The 25,555-nt window shown below is 43.0% G+C and overlaps 1 protein-coding gene and 1 long non-coding RNA gene across 4 annotated transcripts; one reads left to right on the plus strand and one right to left on the minus strand.

Moving 5' to 3' along the window:
- The first annotated feature begins 23 nt into the window (after positions 1-23).
- LOC106580318 (uncharacterized) lies at positions 24-3,282 on the plus strand. 3 transcript variants are annotated; one of them, XR_001322864.2, is made up of 5 exons: positions 24-223; positions 611-730; positions 918-941; positions 1,118-1,228; positions 2,896-3,282. It is a non-coding gene; the product is annotated as an uncharacterized lncRNA (long non-coding RNA). The 3 variants fall into 3 exon arrangements; XR_001322863.2 differs by having other exon boundaries at positions 220-368; XR_001322862.2 differs by lacking the exon at positions 24-223 and having other exon boundaries at positions 390-730.
- Positions 3,283-10,202: 6,920 nt separating this feature from the next.
- LOC106580316 (transmembrane protein 119-like) lies at positions 10,203-25,241 on the minus strand. The gene is made up of 2 exons (XM_014161195.2): positions 24,994-25,241; positions 10,203-11,870 (listed from the first exon to the last, which is right to left on the minus strand). Exon 2 carries the CDS (start codon positions 11,853-11,855, stop codon positions 11,082-11,084), a length of 774 nt encoding a protein of 257 aa, XP_014016670.2. The 5' UTR covers positions 11,856-11,870; positions 24,994-25,241; the 3' UTR covers positions 10,203-11,081.
- Between the last annotated feature and the right edge of the window lie 314 nt (positions 25,242-25,555).

A 25,555-nucleotide genomic window follows, 5' to 3' on the forward strand; every position in this document is an offset into this window, starting at 1 on the left:
AGGCTGCAGTGAAAACTAATGGAACTGTTGGCATCAAAATCCTGAGGTGTTAACTACGTTTCTATTCAAGCGTTGATTTATTTACATGTTAATGGCCGGATAGTATTGGAGAAAAGTTGAAAAAACGGACCCCTCTGATGTTTTACGTACGGCACGCATAATGCAGCCTCTCTCCACCAGGTGCAGCGCTTCTCTCGCAGTTTAAAAACAAGAAAGGGACAGGGTAAGGGGGATACCTAGTCAATTGTACAACTGAATGCGTTCTCTTTTTTTGCGTCATCACTGCGCCTTCAATCATGCGGAGACGGGCAGCATGAAGGTCTCGTCAATGATTTTGCTGGAAAGGGGACAAATGGTCCTTTAGAATGGTATTCATATTACAGTTGACCTGGAAGTATTACGTGTTTTGGGCGCTAAAATAAGGTCACTTGTACGTTACAGCGCGATGTACAAAAGTGCGTTAGCTAACAAGAAGTTGCTTAATCTTCACTGGTTGCTATATATTTGATCCTTATGTCGTACTGCTACGAATAGCTTTTGTCCCCATATGTATGCTTTGTTTCCATGTCTTGAATGTCCCTTTCCTTTTATTGGGTCTTTTCTGTGCCAGTCGCAGGAAGTGGACCACTATGAGAACCCAAGAAATGTGGGTTCCTTAGACAAGAACGCCAAGAACGTGGGGACTGGCTTGGTGGGTGAGCCTGCATGTGGGGACGTTATGAAACTCCAGGTATGTCTGTTCAAAAATCTTGCTTATGCCTTTTGTGTCTTTCCCTTTGTGCTGTTATCTGTGCCCGGTAATATTTGTACCATGTGTTGTGTTGCTGCCTTGCTATGTTGTGTCGTGGGTCTCATATGTGTTGTGGTGTTTTGTCCAATATTTTAATTTGTTTTATTTTTAATCCCTGTCCCTGCAGGAGGCCTTTTGGTAGGCCCTCGTTGTAAGTAAGAATTTGTTCTTAACTGACTTGCCAAATTAAATAAACAAATGTGCAGTGGATTGTTTTGTAATCCTTTTGGTATTATTTGTTTTTCCTTGTCTGGGGTTTGATAAGTTCATAAGTAAGTATTGGTCTTTTCAGTCATGTGCAACTGTTAAATATTTGCTTGTCTGCAGATCCAAGTGGACATAAAGGGGAAGATGGTGGATGCTAGATTCAAGACTTTTGTCTGTGGCTCAGCCATTGCTTCCAGTTCTCTAGTAACAGAGTGGGCAAAGGGCAAATCCGTAAGTTGATCAGCCCAAATTTGACACAGTACTCTTCTCTGCATCATGCTGTATGTGTGTTGGTAGGATTGGGGTTTAGGTTTATTCTCCTATGCGTTTCCACTTGCAGATTGACGAAGCTCTTAAAATCAAGAACACTGATATTGCCAAAGAACTCTGCCTTTCACCAGTCAAGCTCTAGTCAGTCAAACAAACCGATACTACAATAGGGACATGGTCTAATACCTACAGTGCCTTGCTTCAGAAAGTATTCATACCCCTTGACTTATTCCACATTTTGTTACAGCCTGAATTCAAAGTGAGAGAAACTATTTAATCTACACACAATACCCCATGATGACAAAGTTTTAACATGTTTTTAGACATTTTTGCAAATGTAATTAAATTAATTAGATATCTCACGTACATACTGTAAAAGTATTCACACCCCTGAGTCAATGCATGTTAGAATCAACTTCGGCAGCTGTGAGTCTTTTTAGGTAAGTTTAAGAGCTTTGCACACTTAGATTGTACAATATTGGCACATTTTTAAAGAACTTTCAAGTTGGTTGTTGATCATTGCTTGAGAGCCATTTTCAAGTAAAATCTAACTATGCCACTCAGGAATATTCAATGTCATCTTGGTAAGCAAATCCAGTGTATATCTGGCCTTGTGTTTTAGGTTGTCCTGCTGAAAGATGCATTTGGCTCCCAATGTCTATTGGAAAGCAAACTGAACCATGTTTTCCTCTGGGATTTTGCCTGTGCTTAGCTCTGTTCTTTTTGTCCTTGCTGATAAGCATACCCATAACATGATGCAGCCACCACCATGCTTGAAATTATGAAGTGGTACTCCGTGATGTTGTATTTGCCCCGCACATAGTTAATTTCTTTGCAAACATGATGCATGTTTTGGAATATTTTTTAAATTCTGTACAGGCTTCCTTTTCACGCTGTCATTTATGTTAGTGTTGTTGATCCATCCTCAGTGTTTCTCCTATCATAGCCTTTAAAGTCTCCATTGGTCTCATGGTGAAATCCCTGAGTGGTTTCCTTCCTCTCTGGCAACAGAGTTGGGAAGGATGCCTGTATCTTTGTAGTGACTGGGTGCATTTTATACACCACCCAAAGTGTAATTTAATAACTAAACCATGCTCAAAGGGATATTCAATGTCTGCTTTTTTATTTTAACCTATCTACCAATAGGTACCCCTTGTAAGGCATTGGAAAAACCTCCCTGGTCTTTGTGGTTGAATCAGTGTTTGAAATTCACTGCTCAACTGAGGAACCTTACTTAATCTTAATCTGTTTGTGGGGTACAGAGATGAGGTAGTCATTCAAAAATCATGTTGCACACAGTAAGTCCATGTAACTTAACATTTTTACTTCTGAACTTTAGGCTTGAATACTTATTGACTCAAGACATTTCAGCTTTTTGTTTTTTATTCATAAATATTTTATAACAATTTCACTTTGACAGTATGGGGTATTGTGCGTAGGCCAGTAACACAACTTCAATTTAATCCATTTGAAATTCAGGCTGTAACAATGTGTAAAGACTTTGTTTCTGAAGCCACTGTATATCCTAGATGTTGGCAAATGATTTTAATTAGAAGTAAATATGTGCATGATTTTATTTTACCTGGGGTGATGTTTTATTGCTCCCTCTGTTATTCATCTCCATGTAGTGCTTGCAGAGGATGCTATAAAGGCAGCCGTGGCAGACTACAGGGTCAAACAGAAGGAAAACGAGGCGGCAGAAAAAAACTCATCAATTAGTCCCTGTTCTTCCCAATTGCCTTGCTCTGACATCCTGTGTGGTGCAAGCCTTAAATGTGAACATGATACAGGTCAACAGTCATGGCCAAGTTCTCCAATGTAATTGATGCTTTCAGTTAAAACCGTATCAGAACTGCTTACTGTTAAGTTATGGCAGATGTTTGTTTGCCGTTATGTATGGCAATTCTCAAATGATAATCCTAAATGTTGAAATGGAATAAAACAATCCTATTTTGTATTTACAACTCCCAAGAAAGGCATTTTAAACTTAATTAAAGGACTACATTTTTGATATACATTACCAAAAATCGAATCAAGTTTTGTTTAGTTGGCTCTAAAGACAGCATCATGGTTCCTGGAGGAAGTTACAACTAGACAATGGAGGTAGTTACATTTCAGTAATTGAACTGATATAGTGCCATTACACAAAAATATAAATACTGATCTTCTTTGTCACTCTGGGGGACCCATTGTCCCTACTGTTGAGCTCAAATCACAGCAAGTGTGATTCATCCATCTGCAGTTAACATTTTGATAAGATTATTTTTAAAACATTTTACTCATGATTGCTGAAATGGGGCCACCCTCTGGTTATGCGCAAGGATCTTTTTCAGGATCAGCAGCACTGCTAGCATAAGAAGACCCACCAGCACACACAACACAGCCAACAGGCCTATAACTGCTGATAAGCCCTGTTGAGTGAGGGTTCTGGGAGTGGGCGCAGGTAAGGAGCTAGCCTTGTTTGTGGAACTTGTTGCCTCTACAGCGCTTGAATTACCAGGAGGGTATCGGCCTGTAGAATTGTCTAAACATCTGGGCTTCTCAATTGGTAAAGAAGTGGTGGAAGCCTCCTTGGGTGGGGCTACAGATGGTGTTGAATTCAGAGACAAGCAGTCTTCATAGCTTAGATCCTGTAAAGTGTAGTGGTCAGAAAGAAGCCCAGACAGAGCAGTATCTCGGTGATAAGGTGCTTGAGTGGGGCTCTCTGCATTGTGAAATGTTCCCTTCAACACTTGCTTTGATGAACCAGAGATGCTTCCAAAATCCCTGGTTTTGATGGATGAGTATAGAAAACCAGGCACAAGGGTTTTCACTGTGAAGGTACCCAGCTGTCTCTCTGGCTTGGTGGTGAACCTAAGGTGAGAGACTTTCTCATTAGGCTTTAGGACCCGTGGACAGATAGCCATGACAGATAGGGTTAGGAGCATGTGATGTGCAAGGTGTGTTGGTTCGGCACACACCAGGTCAGTGGCCATCTTCAGCCTTCCACTCAGTAGCCACCGGTACAGGTACAGGATGTCACACTCACACACCCACAGGTTGTTGGCCAGCTCCACAGAACGGAGACTTGGCAGCCCGTCAAAGGCGCTCTCTGGCACTGAGCGCAGGCAGTTGCTGTTGATCTTCAGGACCTGCAAGTTGACCAGTGCATTCAGCGAGGGGAGGTCCAGGGCAGAGATGCAGTTAGCTGACAGGTCTAAGTGGGTGAGGGAGGCTGGCAGGTTCAGAGGCAGGCTGGTTAGTCGGTTCCCTTTCAGAGTCAGAACCTGCAGCCTCCCCAGGCCCAGCAGAGCCCCTGGCTGGATGGTACGGATGCGGTTGTCCTCCAGGTCTAAGCGGGTGAGGTTGCCCAACTGGCGCAGGGCCCCGGTGGTGATGTAGGTGATGCGGTTCTTCTGCAGCTGCAGGGTCTCCAGGCTGGGGGGCAGGCCCCGGGGGAAGTGAGCCAGTTGGTTGTGGCTGAGGCTGAGCTCCTGCAAGCTAGTGAAGGGCCGGAGTAGGTTGTCCACATTACAGAGCTGGTTCCGAGCCACAGAGAGGACAGATGTGTTGAGAGGGACGGAGACCGGCAAGGACCTCAGGCCCAGGGACTCACAGAGGACCAGCAGCCCAGGGTGAGGACAGCAGCAGCCTTCTGGACAGGAGGATGTCACAAGGCAGGCCAGTGGAGAGACACAGAGAACCAGTAGGAGACCATAGAGGCACCACAGCATGGCTCACTTGAGGGAGGAGAAAGGACAAGGCAACATTAGACACGGAGATAAGTAGATTGCAGCTTGTGTCTAGCTACTAATGACTAATCAGGATAACTACAGCAGCATGCAATGCATTTAGTATCAGACAATGTGTGTTTCTGATACTGAAGGCAGTTTCAGAGGCTGATGTCCATTTGGATGGATATAATTATAAGGAAGGGGAGTCACTCAGACTATTCAGAGCTGTTATTCCATTGATTGCATATGAAGCTTGGAGGGTTTAAAAGATAAGACCGTGCTGATATAGTGAATCCAAAGTGTTCAATGACTTACCTGAATAAACATTTTTGAAAAAACAGCCATCATTGTAAATCACAAAGTAATTGGCATACATTTTTATACACAACCTGTAACTACTTCTGTACCATTCTTCCAAGGCTCTGTTTCATCCGCTCTTCCCAAGAAGTTGACCAGCCAAGACGGCTATGATCCACTGTGTGACTGACTCTCTCCAGAAACCACAGTCTTTGAGAATTCCAAGCAGCTGCCCATCAAAGTTTAATGATACCCTTAAGGTGCTCTGTTACATGTTTTGTATCCTCTTCATCTTCCAAATTAATTCAATGCTCCTATTCCTTTAAGGGCAGATAGACAACACTAAAGTCTCAAAATAGGAACACAGCAATAGTCTCTTTCAGGAGCAGACCTCCCTCTGGTAGCGTCTTCTCTACGGTTATCCTCCAGGTCATATGGCATCCTTTAGCATCCTGTCACTCTGTGAAGTACGACTAAATGAAGCCAAGCCAGTGTTATTGACAGCCCGAGACACTGGGTGGTCCTGTCCTGTGGCTGTGTGCCTTCTGTTATCCAGGTGGGAAGAGTTAGAGTGCAGGGGTAGTATTATTCCAGAATTATTTAGCACCTTGTTGACAAAAGAGCAGGGAATCAGATCCTGGTGCGAGGCTCCTTCAGGGCTCACCTTTCAGGCACGACAAGGCTTCACTTGCTTTTGGGCTGTTCTGCCTTCATCTTTGATGTTTGTTCTTTCTTAACGTGACTGAATAACTGGCCTTCTGCCATGGGATCAAACTTTGTTTTCACTTTGAAAACAAATTGGTATTTATGATATACATTCCCCTCCTTTCTGTGAAAAAGAGCAATAGGATATTTTATAATTAAATCATAAACAGTAAAGATGGCAATCAATACTTTTTTTCTGTATCGCAATTATTGCTGCACCGTTATTTATAGGCATTTTCATATTAAGGCATCAACAGTTTTTTTAGGGTCTGGTTTTAATTGTTTCTGGCAACATAAACAGCTGCTGCATCCTCTCACAATGTTTGCAGGAGGGCAGCAGTTGCATGCCATTTAATCAAAAGCTTACATTTTCTTTTCTGGAAATATGGCAATCTTTACATATCCCTGGTACAAAATCAGGTAAGTGATTTATCTTCAAGTAACCTGACTTGATATGGGCATGTGGACAAATCAGTGTGTCTTGTTTTCAAATACACTCATGTCCAGTTTCAGAGCAAAGTACTTCATGTAGTTGGATTGACAGCTGTTGAAATATTGATCGCATGTTGTAAGGAAGCCAGGGGGCAAGACAAAGGAGCTCTCTCGTCATCTCAAGGCTCTGGTGCCTTTCACTGGCTTTGTTTTTGGGCATGACATTACATAGTGGTGCCAGCCTCCTGTCCCTGGCCAATCAGGTGACACAACAGCCATATTTCCCCCTGTAATGTGTGAGTGGGCAGGGTATTTCAAAGTTTGTCACGGAAATATTTGTTATAGCTCATATAATATGAACCTAAAAATACAACTGTAGCCACGTCTGTCAATGCAGACAAAGTACATGCAGTAGTATGCATGTCACTATAATTGTCCTTAGGCTTTTTTTTTACATTTGAGAACAGACCTAACAAACCAGACAGCTTTTCTTCAAACATAGGCTACGGAAGTTATTCTTGGGTAGAAATAGATGAAAATGAGGGGCTCCAAAGTAGTATCAAATGTTTTTACACACCCAGTGGCCCAATTGGCAGCACTACCATTCAGGCATGGTCAAACTCCACATTGCAATTTATGTTATAAAACACAGCTTACTTAGTGAAAATTGTGAAATCTCTTTCTCATACCCAGACTTTTGGACTTACAATTTCAATAAAAACAAATATCAACAAAACCTCTTTATTAAAGCTGGACAAAAATAAAATAAGAAAACTACCACAATCTACAGCAGAACTGAGGGTCACTGTAAAACAATCCATAAAGGGATTCAGGAGAATCTTTGGATTTTACTTGACTTTAGAATTAAATAACTACCAGTATTAATAAAAACTTAGTATGCACTGATAAATGCTTCACAGAGTTCAAGTAACAGACACACTCGAACCTGCAAATCACACGTTTTGTTTGAAAAAAATAGATTACAAAAAGCTGCTCTACCCATATAGCATTTGCAAATTCTCTAAAATAATAATCCATAAATCACCCAGTGTGACATGTATGTAATTTCAAAATGTCTAAGTCCACTCAAAAAATTCTCATCAATTAATTGAGTAGAGTTAGTAGAGAGAATTATGCTTGGCTTTCTCTCTTCACAGATGCCAACTTTCTTTTCTCTGTGTGATCTAAATGTAACTGCCAAAATAAAGGAACCGCCAAGATAAGGCGTCTTAATAGGGCCATGAGCCACCAGAACAGCTTCAATGCACCTTGGCAAAGATTCTACATGTGTCTGGAACTCTATTGGAGGAATGCGACACCATTTATCCACGAGAAAAGACATAATTTGCTGTTTTGTTGATGGTGGTGGAAAACACTGTCAGGCGATGCTCCAGAATCTCCCATAAGTGTTAAACTGGGTTGCGATCTGGTGACTGAGATGGCCATAGCACATGATCTACAACGTTTTTATGCTCATCAAATCATTCAGTGACCATCTGTGGATGGGGGCAGGTGGCGTGGCGAGAATCTGTCTCCGCACCATACGCTCTCACCACTGGTGTCCCCCAGGGCTCTGTTCTAGGCCCTCTCCTATTCTCGCTATACACCAAGTCACTTGGCTCTGTCATATCCTCACATGGTCTCTCCTATCATTGCTATGCAGACGACACACAATTAATCTTCTCCTTTCCCCCTTCTGATAACCAGGTGGCGAATCGCATCTCTGCATGTCTGTCAGACATATCAGTGTGGATGACGGATCACCACCTCAAGCTGAACCTCGACAAGACGGAGCTGCTCTTCCTCCCGGGGAAGGACTGCCCGTTCCATGATCTCGCCATCACGGTTGACAACTCCCTTGTGTCCTCCTCCCAGAGTGCTAAGAACCTTGGCGTGATCCTGGACAACACCCTGTCGTTCTCCACTAACATCAAGGCGGTGACCCGATCCTGTAGGTTCATGCTCTACAACATTCGCAGAGTACGACCCTGCCTCACACAGGAAGCGGCGCAGGTCCTAATCCAGGCACTTGTCATCTCCGTCTGGATTACTGCAACTCGCTGTTGGCTGGGCTCCCTGCCTGTGCCATTAAACCCCTACAACTCATCCAGAACGCCGCAGCCCGTCTGGTGTTCAACCTTCCCAAGTTCTCTCACGTCACCCCGCTCCTCCGCTCTCTCCACTGGCTTCCAGTTGAAGCTCGCATCCGCTACAAGACCATGGTGATTGCCTACGGAGCTGTGAAGGGAACGGCACCTCCGTACCTTCAGGCTCTGATCAGGCCCTACACCCAAACAAGGGCACTGCGTTCATCCACCTCTGGCCTGCTGGCCCCCCTACCTCTGAGGAAGCACAGTTCCCGCTCAGCCCAGTCAAAACTGTTCGCTGCTCTGGCACCCCAATGGTGGAACAAGCTCCCTCACGACGCCAGGACAGCGGAGTCAATCACCACCTTCCGGAGACACCTGAAACCCCACCTCTTTAAGGAATACCTAGGATAGGATAAAGTAATCCTTCTAACCCCCCCCTTAAAAGATTTAGATGCACTATTGTAAAGTGGTTGTTCCACTGGATATCATAAGGTGAATGCACCAATTTGTAAGTCGCTCTGGATAAGAGCGTCTGCTAAATGACTTAAATGTAAATGGGGCATGGTCATCCTGGAAGAGACCACTCCCATCAGGATAGAACTGATTCACTATTGGTTGAAGGGGATCACTCAGAATGGCTGTGTATTTATTGCTGTTTACCTTGCCCTCTAAGGGGTTGAGTGGACCTAAACCATGCCAGGAAAATGCACCCCACACCATAACAGAGCCTTCATTTACTCAAGTGGTTCCTTTATTTTGGCATTTACCTCTACATCTCTTTAGTAAAGCTAAACTGAGCAGTACAATTTCCCAATGGTAATAACAACATGCAAACATCCTATAAATACTGTCTTTGTATAATGTCTTTATGTCTTTTTTTTTTACTATCAACAATTGATTAACCAATCTCATTTCACAATGACCCTTTTATACATCAAGGGAAGTATAGGAAGAATCATTTATACAGTACCAGTCAAAAGATGACACCTAATTCCATTTTTTTTTTTTTTTTTACTATTTTCTACAAAGTAGAATAATAGTTTGGACATCAAAACTATGAAATCATGTAGGAACCAAAAAAGTTTTAAAATCAAAATACATTTTACATTTGAGATTCTTAAAAGTAGCCACCATTTGCCTTGATGACAGCTTTGCACACTCTTGGCATTCTCTCAACCAGCTTCATGAGGTAGTCACCTGGAATGCATTTCAATTAAAGGTGTGCCTTGTTAAAAGTTAATTTGTTGAATTTCTTTCCTTCTTAATGTATTTGAGCCAATCAGTTGTGTTGAGACAAGGTAAGGGTGGTATACAGAAGATAGCCCTATTTGGTAAAAGACCAAGTCCATATTATGGCAAGAACAGAGAAACGACAGTCCATCATTACTTTAAGACAAAGGTCAGTCAATGCTGGAAAATTTCAAGAACGTTGAAAGTTTCTTCAAGTGCAGTTGCAAAAACCAAGCGCTATGATGAAACTGGCTCTCATGAGGACCGCCACAGGAAAGGAAGACCCAGAGTTAACTAATGAACTTATCCACTGCCTCAGAGTTACCAGCCTCAGAAATTGCAGCCCAAATAAATGCTTCACAGAGTTCAAGTAACAGACACATCTCAACATCAACTGTTCAGAGGAGACTGCGTGAAATCAGGCCTTCATGGTCGAATTGCTGCAAAGAAACCACTACTAAAGGACACCAATAAGAAGGAGAGACTTGCTTGGGCCATGAAACACGAGCAATGGATATTAGACCGGTGGAAATCTGTCCTTTGGTCTGATGAGTCCAAATTTGAGATTTTTGGTTCCAACCGTCGTGTCTTCGTGAGACGTAGAGTAGGTGAACGGATTATCTCCACATGTGTGGTTCCCACTGTGAAGCATGGAGGAGGAGGTGTGATGGTGCTTTGCTGGTGACACTGTCAGTGATTTATTTAGAATTCAAATATTGGTTTGGAATTCAAATATTGGACTATCATTTGTTTTTAAACATGACAATGACCCAACACACAGGCTGTGTAAGGGCTATTTGACCAAGAAGGAGAGTGATGGAGTGCTGCATCAAATGACATGGCCTCCACAATCACCCGACCTCATCCAAATTGAGATAGTTTGGGATGAGAGTGAAGGAAAAGTCTTCCAGGTGAAACTGGTTGAGAGAATGCCAAGAGTATGCAAAGCTGTCATCAAGGCATAAGGTGGCAACTTTGAAGAATCTAAAATATGTCTTTACTATAATTCTACAATGTAAAGAAATAGTAAAAATATAGAAAAACCCTTGAATGAATAGTTGTGTCCAAACTTTTGACTGGTACTGTATATACATATGACATGATATGGCATACACTGTATATATATATATATATATTTTGGCAGTCAGAGCTGAAATTCCTTCTGTTTTAAGGCCTTTGTATGCTAACTAGACCCAGTTATATCTGTATTCTAAAGGTACCGACAGTCAGCTTCCACAGACAAGTTTGGCACACAGCAGCTGACGTACCCAGGGAGTTCCCTCTGCACAAGAAAAGGCCTCAATCTCCTTTTTTGCTAGTTTGCATGGTTGGAGCCCCAACCTAAACTTAGTGGTTGGCCTTCCGCAGGTGGCAGGTGCAGACCATGGGCTGGCTGGTGCTGGAGCTCTGTGGCACCTCCTCAGCCTTCAGGCCTTTGTGCTTAGGTTCCACTCTGCGCATTTCCTCCTCCTCTACCTCCCTCACTTTCTGGACCTCCTTCGGTTTGGGCTCCTTACCCACCTTTTCCCCCACCAGTGCAGTGGAAGGGGTGCGCAGATTCTTGGGGGTTCCCTGGATCTGGACCCTCCTGGCAGAATCAGGCCCGCCATAGACCCTACTCTGGACCTCACTGGAGGGTTCGACTCCACCAGCTGTGTCACCCATATATTTCCTGGGTGGGTTGGCAGGGGGTTTGTAGGCCTCCATCTTGCGCTTTTGGCTCATGGTAGCAGCACAGCAGATTATAAAGATCATGACGATGAGGAGGGAGGTGACCACAATGATGATCAGCATATTATCCTGGAGGAAGTCCACCACCCGGGTGAGCATAAAGTCCTTGAGGCGGATCATGGTGATGGTGATGGTGTTGGTGATGGTGCTGACCAGGGTGGGGGCTAGGGTAGTGGTGGGGGAAACAGGGGAGATATCGACCGGGGCGACATCGACGGGGGAGAGAGGGTGGTGGGGGCCATCGACGGGGATAATGAGATCCGGCTCCCCTCCGTCACCACTGCCATCCATGGAAATTCTATAGACCAGGGGCACATGCACTGCATACCCATGGCCCCAGAGCAGAACCATGCTCACACATGCCAAGTGAAGAATCAAGTGGTTACTCATCTTTCCTTTAGAATCCTGTAGAGACAAGAGGGAGACATTCAATACAACATTTCTCAAAATTGCAGATGGTTTAGAAAATGTTTTTGGGCTGATTTCAAGAATAAAGGCTTTCATTTTCTGCATCTATATAACAGCAGCTACTGTAGGCCTACAACATGCCTCCCCACTGAGCACAAACTGGTTAAATCTTTTATATGTTGAATTTGCTTCCACTACAAGCAACAACAAAAAATAGCCTGGGCAGCACCTCACCTACTGGAGAGTTGATACATCTACAGCTATCCCTTCTGTCTCCCATCCAGGGCTGCAACCTGGTCTCAGAGCATTTTGTATTCTTTTGTATGTAAATTCAACACTCCATTTTGTATATGTTAGGTTTTGTATTGAGTTTCACCCCCCTTTTGCCCTCAGAACAGCCTCAATTCTTCGGGCATGGACTCTACAAGTTGTCGAAAGCGTTCCACAGGGATGCTGGCCCATGTTGACTCCAATGCTTTCCACAGATGGGTGTCCTTTGGGTGGTGGACCATTCTTGATAAGGAAAGTGTTGAGCGTGAAAAACCCAGCAGCGTTGCAGTTCTTGACACAAATCGGTCGGCCTGGCACCTACTACCATACTTCTCCAAGATGGCGTAGCAGCAAGACGTATTTGTTTTTGTCCCGTGTAAATATTCAGCTTGGTTTTTCTGCATACATTTCAATCTCTTTTTCCATTTTCAAATTAAATATACCTTCCTGCAACCCACCTCACCCAACATGGTATGGATCTGCTATTTTTTTTTAACCTTATAACTGGAACCTCCATCAGAAGCTAGCCTTCAGAAGCTATCCAGCTAATTAGCTACTTGCTATTTAGTCATTGTTAGCCACTGCTAGCAGTCTTTACCTTTAGCACAGACACCAGCCGCTTTAGCCCGGATAATATCTGCCAGTCTACACAGCGCGATATCAGCCCTGAGCATATCAGACTGCTTTTTTTCCCCCACTACATCATCGGATTCCTGCTGCAAGATCTGAACCATTACACCGGATCATCGCAGCAAGATAGCTGCTACCGAGTAGCTATCATGGCTAACGCCCTTGTCCAGAAGCAAGCACCAGTTAGCCTGGAGCTAGGCCCATTCCCCCAGCTAGCAAAGGAAGTACACCAACTACAATACCTCTCTTGACAATTGGCCTGGACACTGTCAACACGGAGCCCCGCCGATCCAGCACGACTGGTCTGCTGACGTATTTCGGCCGATGTTCTCTCAACCAGCCTCTGAGTCGTTGATGTCGGTGAGGACCCAGCTACTAGCCCCGGCCCGCTAACGCTCTGAGCGCCGTGTCTCCCGCTCGCCTAGCGTAGTGACGGCTGCCGAGCAGCTCCCTGTTTCGTCCATTGCTGCTTATTGAACCCTATGATCACTCAGCTACACAGCTGATGCCTACGGTACTTCATTTTGTTTATCTTGTCGGCCCCAGCCTCGAACTCAGGTCCTGTGTGTAGCTAACTGACCCTCTTGCCCATTCATCGCCATTTACCCGTTGTTGCCGTCTTAGCCCTCCCAATCAACACCCGTGAATGCTTTATTCCTCCCTCTAATGTCAATATGCCTTGTATACTGTTTAGGGTAGCTCTCATTGTTTTGTTTTACTGTGGAGGCCCTAGTCCCGCTCTGCATGCCTCGGTTAGCTCCCTTGCCCCACACATGCAAAGACCGCACCTAACTTAACTGGCGCCTCCAGAGATGCAGTCTCTCTCATCGTCACTCAATGCCTAGGTTTACATCCTCTGTACTCACACCCTACCATGCCCTTGTCTGTGCATTACACACCCCCCCAAGGGCTACAGTATAGCCCTTAGTTCACTCCAGACTTGACTGCCCTTGACCAGCACAAAACATCCTGTGGCGCACTGCACTAGCTTTGAATAGTCCCCGCGATATGCAACTTTTCAGGCAAGTCAGGAACCAACATACAGTCAGTTAGGAAAGCAAAGGCTAGCTTTTTCAAACAGAAATTTACATCCTGCAGTACTAATTCCAAAAAGTTTTGGGACACTGTAAAGTCCATGGAGAATAAGAGCACCTCCTCTCAGGTGCCCACTGCACTGAGGCCAGGAAACATTGTCACCACTGATAAACACACGATAATCGAGAATTTCAATTACTGCTGGCCACGCTTTCCACCTGGCTACCCCAACCCCGGCCAATAGTTCTGCACCCCCCGCAGCAACTGGCCCAATCCCCCCCCCACTTCTCCTTCACCCAAATCCAGACAGCTAATGTCCTGAAAGAGTTGCAGAATCTGGATCCCTTCAAATCAGCTGGGCTAGACAATCTGGACCGTCTTCCTAAAATTGTCTGCCGCCATTGTCGCAACCCCTATTACTAGTCTGTTCAACCTCTCGTATCATCTGAGATTCCTAAAGATTGGAAAGCAGCCGCGGTCATCCCCCTCTTCAAAGGGGGAGACACTCTAGACCCAAACTGTTACAGACCTATATCCATCCTGCCCTGCCTAAAGTCTTTGAAAGCCAAGTGAGCAAACAGATCACCGACCATCTCGAATCCCACTGTACCTTCTCTGCTATGCAATCCGGTTTCCAAGCTGGTCAAGGGTGCACCTCAGCCACGCTCAAGGTCCTAAACGATATAACCACCATCGATAAAAAAACAGTACTGTGCAGCCATCGTCGTCGGCCTGGCCAAGGATTTTGACTCTGTCAATCACCACATTCTTATCGGCAGACTCAACAGCCTTGGTTTCTCTAATGACTGCCTCGCCTGGTTCACCAACTACTTCTCAGACAGAGTTCAGCGTGTCAAATCGAAGGGCCTGTTGTCCGGACCTCTGGCAGTCTCTATGGGGGTACCACAGGGTTCAAATCTCGGGCCAACTCTTTTCTCTGTATACATCAATGATGTTGCTCTTGCTGCTGGTGATTCTCTGATCCACCTCTACGCAGACGACACCATTCTGTATACATCTGGCCCTTCTTTGGACACTGTTAACAAACCTCCAGACGAGCTTCAATGCCATACAACACTCCTTCCATGGCCTCCAACTGCTCTTAAACGCTAGTGAAACTAAATGCATGCTCTTCAACCGATCGCTGCCCGCAAGGGCCCTTCCACCTAGCATCACTACTCTGGACGGTTCTGACTTAGAATATGTGGACAACTACAAATACCTAGGTGTCTGGTTAGACTGTAAACTCTCCTTCCAGACTCATATTAAGCATCTCCAATCCAAAATTAAATCTAGAATTGGCATCCTATTCCGCAACAAAGCCTCCTTCACTCATGCTGCCAAACATACCCTTATAAAACTGACTATCCTACCGATCCTCGTCTTCGGCGATGCAATTTACAAAATAGCCTCCAACACTCTACTCAGTAAATTGAATGCAGTCTATCACAGTGCAATCCGTTTTGTCACCAAAGCCCCATATACTACCCACCATTGCGACCTGTATGCTCTCGTTGGCTGGTCCTCGCTACATATTCATCGCCAAACCCACTGGCTCCAGGTCATCTATAAGTCTTTGCTAGGTAAAGCCCCACCTTATCTCAGCTCACTGGTCACCATAGCAACACCCACCTGTAACACACGCTCCAGCAGGTATATTTCACTGGTCACCCCCAAAGCCAATTCTTCCTTTGGCCGCCTTTCCTTCCAGTTCTCTGCTGCCAATGACTGGAATGATCTGCAAAAATCACTGAAGCTGGAGACTCATATCTCCCTCACTAATTTTAAGCACCAGCTGTCAGAGCAGCTCACAGATAACTGCACCTGTACATAGCCCATCTATAAATAGCCCATCCAACTACATCCCCCATACTGTTACTTATTTTGCTCCTTTGCACCCCAGTATCTGTACTAGCACACTCATCTTCTGCACATCTATCACTCCAGTGTTTAATTGCCTTATTGAAATTATTTTGCCACTATGGCCTATTTATTGCCTTACCTCCCTTATCCTAACTCATTTTCACACACTGTATATAGACCTTTTCTATTGTATTATTGACTGCATGTTTGTTTATTCCATGTGTAACTCTGTTGTTTGTGTCGCACTGCTTTGCTTTGTCTTGGCCAGGTCACAGTTGTAAATGAGAACTTGTTCTCAACTAGCCAACTTGGGTAAATAAATAAAAAGTTTAAAAAATAGCGACATCATGAACATTCTATTGTAGCCCAACATCAAACGTGTTATAAAAAAAAAGTTTAAAGACAAAACGACAGCCTCTGCATGACATCAGCAGCCCGGTGCTCCAAATAGCATACTTTTTCCATTTTAACATCAATAAACATATGTTTAAACATTTATAAAATTAATAGATGTCAACCTAGCAGGCCAGGCAACTAAAAGCAATTTTCTAAATAAGGTTTTGGTTCGTTGCTAGGTATTTAGCTACCTGGCTAGGCAGTTAAAATAATTACCAGAGTACAGCTGACATATTAACTTTAACTACTTTTTATTCAGTACTACAGGAAAATAAACCCACATCATTATTTACAAGGTAATGGTGAGCTTACAGAAAATAGTGGGGGCTGCTGAGAGGAGAACGGCTCATAATAATGTCTGCAAAGGAGTAAATGGAATGGCATCAAACCCATGGAAACCATGTGTTTGATACAATTCCACATATTCCACTCCAGCCATTACCATGAGCCCATCCTCCCCAATTAAGGTACCACCAACCCCCTGTGGTTGACAGTATACTTTACCCAAAACCTTCTCAATTAAATATTAACCGCAAAGTAGGCTTACCTGGCAGAAGTATATCATGAGTAGTATATAATTTGTTATTTGCAAACTTTCCATGAAATGAACAGCAGCAGTATAGAACATTTAAAGGGCCAAATGCACAATTAAAGGCAAATTAACTAAGAAATGTATTTGAGTGTTTCTTCCAGACCAAAAAATGTGATGTGATTTGACATGTACTCATATCCAATTTTGTTGTTTCTCTGTTAACAATGGTAATTTTGAAAAAAAAAACAATAATCTAAAACCAGGAAAAATACAACTGAGAAAACATAATTTGGGAAAATATAACATAGAATTTGTTGTTGACTATCCATTATTTTAGCAGGTATATTGACAGAAAACAGTGTACAAGAGAAAGTAGCATACTAAGTACCCTGGGAAAAGTCGCGCGGGAGAGAAGAAAAGAATGTGCCTATTTGAAAACTAGAAACAAAGTGTGGCTTGCGACATATTTCATTTTTTTAAAGGTTGGAGACCCCTGGTCTACAGACATTCCACCGGAGTATAAATTAAATGTTGTTTTGGTTTGCGACACTTGTCACATTCTTGCCCTAGCACTACACAGCTGATTCATATAAACAACACATTTTTTACATTTATTTTATTTCACCTTTATTTAACCAGGTAGGCTAGTTGAGAACAAGTTCTCATTTGCAAATGCGACCTGGCCAAGATAAAGCAGTTCGACACATACAACAACAGAGTTACACATGGAGTAAAACAAAACATACAGTCAATAATACGGCAGAAAAAAAGAAAACAAAAAGTCTATATACAGTGAGAGCAAATGAGTTAAGGGAGTTAAGGTAATAAATAGGCCATGGTGGCGAAGTAATTACAATATAGCAATTAAACACTGGAATGGTAGATGTGCAGAAGATGAATGTGCAAGTAGAGATACTGGGGTGCAAAGGAGCAAGATAAATAAATAAATAAATACAGTATGGGGATGAGGTAGTTGGATGGGCTGTTTACAGATGGGCTGTTTATAGATGGGCTATGAACAGGTGCAGTGATCTGTAAGCTGCTCAGAGCTAGTGGGGGAGATATGAGTCTCCAGCTTCAGTGATTTTTGCAGTTCGTTCTAGTCATTGGCAGCAAAGAACTGGAAGGAAAGGCGGCCAAAGGAAGAATTGCCTTTGGGGGTGACCAGTGAGATATACCTGCTGGAGCACATGCTACGAGTGGGTACTGCTATGGTGACCAGTGAGCTGAGATAAGGCGGGGCTTCACCTAGCAGAGACTTGTAGATGACCTGGAGCCAGTGGGTTTGGCGACGAGTATGAAACGAGGGCCAGCTAACGAGAGCATACAGGTCGCAGTGGTGGGTAGTATATGGGGCTTCGGTGACAAAACGGATGGCACTGTGATAGACTGCATCCAACTTGTTGAGTAGAGTGTTGGAGGCTATTTTATAAATGACATCGCCGAAGTCAAGGATCGGTAGGATGGTCAGTTTTACGAGGGTATGTTTGGCAGCATGAGTGAAGGAGGCTTTTTTTTGCTGAATAGGATGCCAATTCTAGATTTAAGTTATCCACATATTCTAAGTCGGAGCCGTCCAGAGTAGTGATGCTGGACTGGCAGGTGCGGGCAGCGAACGGTTGAAGAACATGCATTTGGTTTTACTTGCATTTAAGAGCAGTTGGAGGCCACGCAAGGAGAGTTGTATGGTGCTGAAGCTCGTCTGGAGGTTAGTTAACAGTGTCCAAAGAGGGGCCAGAAGTATACAGAATGGTGTCGTCTGCGTAGAGATGGATCAGAGAATCACCAGCAGCAAGTGCGACATCATTGATGTATACAAAGAAGAGAGTCTGCCCGAGAATTGAACCCTGTGGCACCCCCATAGAGACTGCTGTGGGTCTGGACAACAGGCCCTCCGATTTGACTACCAGAGAAGTAGTTGGTGAACCAGGCGAGGCAATCATTTGAGAAACCAAGGCTGTTGAGTCTGCCAATAAGAATGTGGTGATTGACAGAGTCGAAAGCCTTGGCCAGTTCGATGAATACAGCAGCACAGTAATGTCTCTTATCGATGGCGGTTATGATATCATTTAGGACCTTGAGCGTGGCTGAGGTGCACCCATGACCAGCTCGGAAACCAGATTGCATAGCGGAGAAGGTACGGTGGGATTCGAAATGGTCGGTAATCTGTTTGTTAACTTGGCTTTTGAAGACCTTAGAAAGGCAGGGTAGGAAAGATATAGGTCTGTATTAGTTTGGGTCTAGAGTGTCTCCCCCTTTGAAGAGGGTGATGACCACGGCAGCATTCCAATCTTTGGGAATCTCAGACAATACGAAAGAGATGTTGAACAGGCTAGTAATAGGGGTTGCATCAATTTCGGCAGATAATTTTAGAAAGAGAGGGTCCAGATTGTCTAGCCCGGCTGATTTGTAGGGGTCCAGATTTTGCAGCTCTTTCAGAACATCAGCTATCTGGATTTGGGTGAAGGAGAAATGGGGGAGGCTTGGGCGAGTTGCTGTGGGGAGTGCAGGGCTGTTGACCGGGGTAGGGGTAGCCAGGTGGAAAGCATGGCCAGCCGTAGAGAAATGCTTATTGAAATTCTCAATTATAGTGGATTTATTGGTGGTGACAGTGTTTCCTAGCCTCCTTTATATATGCTTTTTTTTTTTTTTTAAACATGAGCTGTTTAAAAATGAGTGTGTCTTTTGGTTATGTATGGTTGATATTGCTTATGAAAAAAAAGATTGTAAAAAAATAGAAAGGAGGACAACGTCTTGCCAGTCACTGGTACAAAAATGGCGGAGAAACAGTGTACTGTCCAGCCAATGTTGTGTCAGCATTACTGCCTGTGTCCAGTGCTTGATTTGAGCTGGACACTTCCGGAACAGGATCCGGTACCTCTCAGTTATGGACTGTTTCCTTCCGAAACCCATTTGCCAGGATCGGGTACCTCTCGTGGCATGAAAAATAATGTTCGCTATTTGTAACGTAAAAATTTTAAAAAGCAAATCAGAGTTAATTCAAGTTGCCTCCTCTGTAATTGTCATGTCCCCTGTGAAGATGTGCCTGATATTATAAGAATTGATTTTTGTTGGGCCGGCCCAGGTTTATGGTTTGCTCAACATTGTAGCCTATACTGTATTGACCAACACGTGGCCATTTCTGTGGTGAGCGAGAAGTGTGCACCTGTATCTCCCACAGAACTGGAATGACATTCCCTTTCTATGATCTCTCTCCTCTGAGGAAGCACAGTTCCCGCTCAGCCCAGTCAAAACTGTTCGCTGCTCTGGCACCCCTATGGTGGAACAAGCTCCCTCACGACGCCAGGACAGCGGAGTCAATCACCACCTTCCGGAGACACCTGAAACCCCACCTCTTAAGGAATACCTAGGATAGGATAAAGTAATCCTTCTAACCCCCCCCCAAAAAAAAAGATTTAGATGCACTATTGTAAAGTGGTTGTTCCACTGGATATCATAAGGTGAATGCACCAATTTGTAAGTCGCTCTGGATAAGAGCGTCTGCTAAATGACTTAAATGTAAAAATAGCGTTACACTTCATTTATGGATTGTCAGTAGCCCAATCACAACGCATGCCTAGTCGGGAACGCGCAGGAACTCTGTCAGTGAACAGAATGTAGCCAAAACAAGACATTATCAATATTTCAAATACAATGGTGTGAAAACAGGTTGGAAAGCAAATGGCTCCTGCTGAAAACAGAAGATTAATCTGTCTGTAGGCTACCAAATATGTTACGACTTCCAAATAGGCCTATTGAGGGAAGAGCATTGTTTCAGAAAGTAAAACAAGTGAGAGTTAGGATTTTGGTATGAGCACATAGGCCATCGCCAGTTAGTGAGCTGCACATCAATTGATGAGTCAGTGAAACTGGAAATCTTTTTTAGTACTATGATTTCATCCTGACATTGAACTGTACGTGTATCCACACACCTAGCTCTAGGCTATTGACGGATTCAAGGCAAGGTCGTTTTTATTGATCTCAGATTCTTAGTTTCTCAGTGTCAAAGTAGCTTGTCATTTCGATAATTTATGAGGTATTAAAAAAATTATGCTGAAGTCTCCAGCAGTTAGTAATTTAGAATTGCATGAAATGTGTTTATAAAAAGTCAACCACAAAATAAGACCCATGTGTGCAACTTCTGCAAGCGCCTCTACTCTACCGCTCTATGCCAGCAAACAAGAGCAATGATAATGCATTGCATGCATTATTATAAAAAATATATATATATATGTTCCGGCAATGGAGATGAATCCAACATATCAATTATTAATTTGTAGCCAAACAGGAATTGAAGCCAGACTCAGTGGCACAATTGGAGCTATCTAAGCAGAAGATACATCTCCTTTAAATGTGTATATTTGGTTGTGTTGACAAACAAACAATTCAATATCACTTTTGTAATACGGTAAATAGTCTATTAATAAGTCTACAAGTTAAGAAACTATGTTGGATCATGTTTCCATCTCAACCAAAAAATGAGTTAAAGAATAGGAGTAAGCCAGTGGCTCAGATGAAACTATCCAAGCAGTAGATGCATATCCTTTAAATGTTAATATTTGGTTGTATTGTCAACCAAACACAATATCACTTTTGTACATTAGGCTATTTACTATCTTACAAACTAATGTAACAGTATTTATTCAACCTTAAAAGGGCAACTCCACCATTTTCAACCTCATTGTCATTATCTCCAGCACAATACCAGTGTCAACATGTGAAAATGGTGCATTTCTATGTTTTGTAGAAAAAAATATATAAAGTTAGAAAGTTCCCCCCAATGACATCAAAAGTTAAAAAAATTAATGAAAAAATGTATTAAGTGATTTTCAAACACACATTGGCTGTGACGTTGAGAGAAAGAAAATACGCTCCCTTGGGCTAGAAACTCGTTGCAAGTTTTGAAAATCACTTTCTTTTCATTTAATCCTTCCCTGTGATGTCACAGAAGCATTTTTATAGACCTTTTCAACGGCAGATCATAGAAACGCACTGTATTCACATATGTACAGGAGATGATGAATATGGAGGTTAAAATCAGGGTCGCAGGTCTGTGGAAATCTTCACATTTGTTATAAGAATCTGCACAGAATCTCAAAAAGGCATCAATTACTTGCACCATGTACTTTAATGTAATCTCAACTCGATCAAGCACAGTGATAACACATTAAGTTGTAAATAAGACAGATTTTTCATTCAAATTTGGTTGTGCAGTTAGATGGTTGAAAACACAGTGATAACACATTGGGGGGAATTCAACAAACTTTTGGCTGTCTTTTTGAGTGGGTGAAAATAGGTTGGAATCTCAACGTATCTACCAAATACTACCCAATTGTCCACGTTGAAATGAGGGTGTGCCAAGTGGGTCCCTTTGTCTCTTCTAAGGATGCACGGGCAGTTGGGTTTCTAGTATTAGAATGAAGAAACATTCAATGGTTTGACAGTACAGAGGATTGTTTTTGTGTTATTATAACTCCGAACAAAGTAGAAACTGCTCAGGTGTTGCTCATGTTCCCAATTACCAGATCCATCTAGTTATACAATCACTACAGAAAAGTACAGCCACAATATTTCTCCCATTTCGCATATTGTATTAAATCTATTTTAACTGTCTGTAGCCATTACTTATTTGGGGTGGAGGCCGGCAGTTTGGTCATGGTTTAAATTTGTATAGTGGAGGGAGGCCACCCATCCACCACACCAAAGAGAGGAGAAAGCTATATATGCCACAGGGAGCAGAGAGGCGTGGGATACTTGTGGCTGTGGTCTCTATTTACACTGGGCTGCAGCAGGCTAACAACAGGCTACGGCAGGGATCGGATGGGTTATTTCTGCTCATAGGGAAAGCCTGCATTCAGCCTGCCTTCGGAACGGGTGCACTTACAGTATGCTCTACAGAGAAAGAGTCAGTCTCAAGAAGCAACTAATGCATTTCAAACCGTCTCTCTCTCCTAACATAATATTACACACCAGTATCTCACAGCCCAAACTCTCTAAATCTGTATTTTCACTCAGTCTGGAAATACATATAATTACACAGTGCTGCTTACTACTCTGGTGAGAATGGCTGGCTTCTAATCAGCCTTGTTACATTCAACCTCTGCATGCTTACTCCTTACTGTAAATGTGCCCATCATGTCTCTCGTGTGGTTATGCATGTACTTTAGTCATACTAAAATGGATGGTTAGCTTGATCTCCCCACCCATGTATGTTCAGTCAGGAAAGCTACAGAGCCATGTGCGCTGTGACTGGACCTTGGTATTTACCAGACATAATTACATCTTCAGGAATAGTCTCCTGGTTGGTCATCATCATCATCTCTACAGTCCATCCACTGAAAAACACTAACAGAATCATCCTGAATTCCTCCAGCCATCTTCACCTACAAGCTCCAATCACCACCATGTTATTGTGACTTTTACCCCTCTAAATATTAAGACTAACTTTCTAATGTGACATTCACCATAATCATCTTTTTAAACATTATTAGCTGGAGGACTCAACCTCTCGAACTTTGATATTTCTAAACAAATGGACTTATTTCGATCATTCAAAACCAAAGATAGATGGATATGTTACTCTACACTTTAGAAACCTTTTATGTCTTCACCAAAAATGTAAGACCACAACTGATCTTGTATGACAAATGAAACGTGACAGTAGTCATGCAACTTTAATTTCCTAAAAACAAAAACATTCCCCATTGTCCCCGTTTCTTGTCCTTAAGTTGACAGGTTTGCCGTACCGTACAAAGTTTACAGCAATCAAAACTACCATTTAATCTTGTTACCCATACAGTACCAGTCAAAAGTTTGGACACACCTACTCATTCAAGGTTTTTTCTTTATTTTTACTATTTTCTACATTGTAGAATAATAGTCAAGACATCAAAACTATGAAATAACACATGGAATAATGTTGTAACCAAAAAAGTGTTAAAAACAAGTCAAAATATATTTTAGATTCTTCAAAGTAGCCACCCTTTGCCTTGACAGCTTTGCACACTCTTGGCATTCTCTCAACCAGCTTCATGAGGTAGTCACCTGGAATGCATTTTAATTAACAGGTGTGCCTTGTTAAGTTAATTTGTGGAATTTCTTACCTTCTTAATGCGTTTGAGCCAATCAGTTGTGTTGTGACAAGGTAGGGGTGGTGTACAGAAGATAGCCCTATTTGGTAAAAGACCAAGTCCATTTTATGGCAAGAACACCTCAAATAAGCAAAGAGAAACGACAGTCCATCATTACTTTAAGACATGAAGGTCAGTCAATACGGAACATTTCAAGAACTTTGAAGGTTTCTTCAAGTGCAGTCGCAAAACCCATCAAGCGCTATGATGAAACTGTCTCTCATGAGGACCGCCACAGGAAAGGAAGACCCAGAGTTACCTCTACTGCAGAGGATAAGTTCATTAGAGTTACCAACCTCAGAAATTGCAGCCCAAATAAATGCTTCAGAGTTCAAATAACAGACATCAACATCAACTGCTCAGAGGAGACTGTGTGAATCAGCCCTTCATGGTCAAATTGCTGCAAATAAACCATTACTAAAGGACACCAATAATAAGAAGAGACTTGCTTGGGCCAAGAAACACGTGCAATGGACATTAGACCAGTAGAAATCTGTCCTTTGGTCTGATGAGTCCATGTGAGATTTTTGGTTCCAACCGCTGTGTCTTTGTGAGACGCAGAGTCGGTGAAAGGATGATCTCCGCATGTGTGGTTCCCACCGTGAAGCATGGAGGAGGTGTGATAGTGCTTTGCTGGCGACACTGATTTATTTAGAATTCAAGGCACACTTAACCAGCATGGCTACCATAGCATTGTGCAGCGATTTGCCATTCCATCTGGTTTGCTCTTAGTGGGACTATCATTTGTTTCTCAACAGGACAATGACCCAACACATCTCCAGGCTGTATAAGGGCTATTTGACCAAGGCGGCGAGTGATGGAGTGCTGCATCAGATGACCTGGCCTCCACAATCACCCGACAACTCAATTGAGATGGTTTGGGATGAGTTGGACCGCAGTGTGAAGGAAAAGCAGCCAACAAGTGCTCAGCATATGTGGGAACTCGTTCAAGACTGTTGGAAAAGCCTCCTATATAAAGATGGTTGAGAGAATGCCAAGGGTGTGCAAAGCTGTCTTCCAATGCAAAGGGTGGCTATTTTAGAAGAAACGAAAATATATTTGGATTTGTTTAACACTTTTTTTGGTTACTACATGATTCCATGTGTGGTATATCATAGTTTTGATATCTTCCCTATTATTCTACAATGTAGAAAATAATTAAAATAAAGAAAAACCCTTGAATGAGTAGGTGTCCAAACTTTTGACTAGTACTGTGTCCTAACCAGGAATTAAACTGAAAAAGAAAAAAAAGGCCTGTACTTACAGATGCTGTCTGGCTGAAGTGTCTCCTCTTGACTGAATGGTAGAGGGATTCTAACAGCCGAGAGAGGGAGAGAGAGCAGAAGAAAATTGAGGGGGGAAAAAAAAGGAGGCAGCGTCCAAGTTGCCACCCTCTCCTGTAACTTCCAGTATACTGAAAGTTGTTTTTCCAGTTCTAAAAAAGCCTGCTGATTGCAGAAAGACGTCCATCCCTCTACATTTCCATCCCCTCCCCGTACCGCTTTACATAACTCCCCCTAAATCCTCCTCTCCCAGAAGTGGGATCATGGTGGATGCTTTGGCCAGTCTAGAAAGGAGGGACAGTTAGGTGCTGCCGTACTACATGCATTTTCCTTGTTTGCTCCTAAACCTTAAATATGATGGAGATATGAGGGGAACATCTTTGTCCACTACATACTGATATTTCCTAACTGTTCAGTCACTGAGTTACTGGTTCATGTGGCAATTCTGAAAGTTGAGTGATTAGGTCAAATACAAAATTCAGCCGAAATGTTGTCAATGTTAGCGCAGGATTAAACCACTGGAGTAGCACAACATGTGCAGTA

This window comes from Salmo salar, chromosome ssa20 (genome assembly GCF_905237065.1).
Source record: "Salmo salar chromosome ssa20, Ssal_v3.1, whole genome shotgun sequence".
Taxonomy (NCBI): domain Eukaryota; kingdom Metazoa; phylum Chordata; class Actinopteri; order Salmoniformes; family Salmonidae; genus Salmo; species Salmo salar.

Coding starts and splice junctions, on each gene's coding strand:
- LOC106580316 (XM_014161195.2), bottom strand. CDS start 11,855: ATGAGTAACCACTTGATTCTTCACTTGGCATGTGTGAGCATGGTTCTG.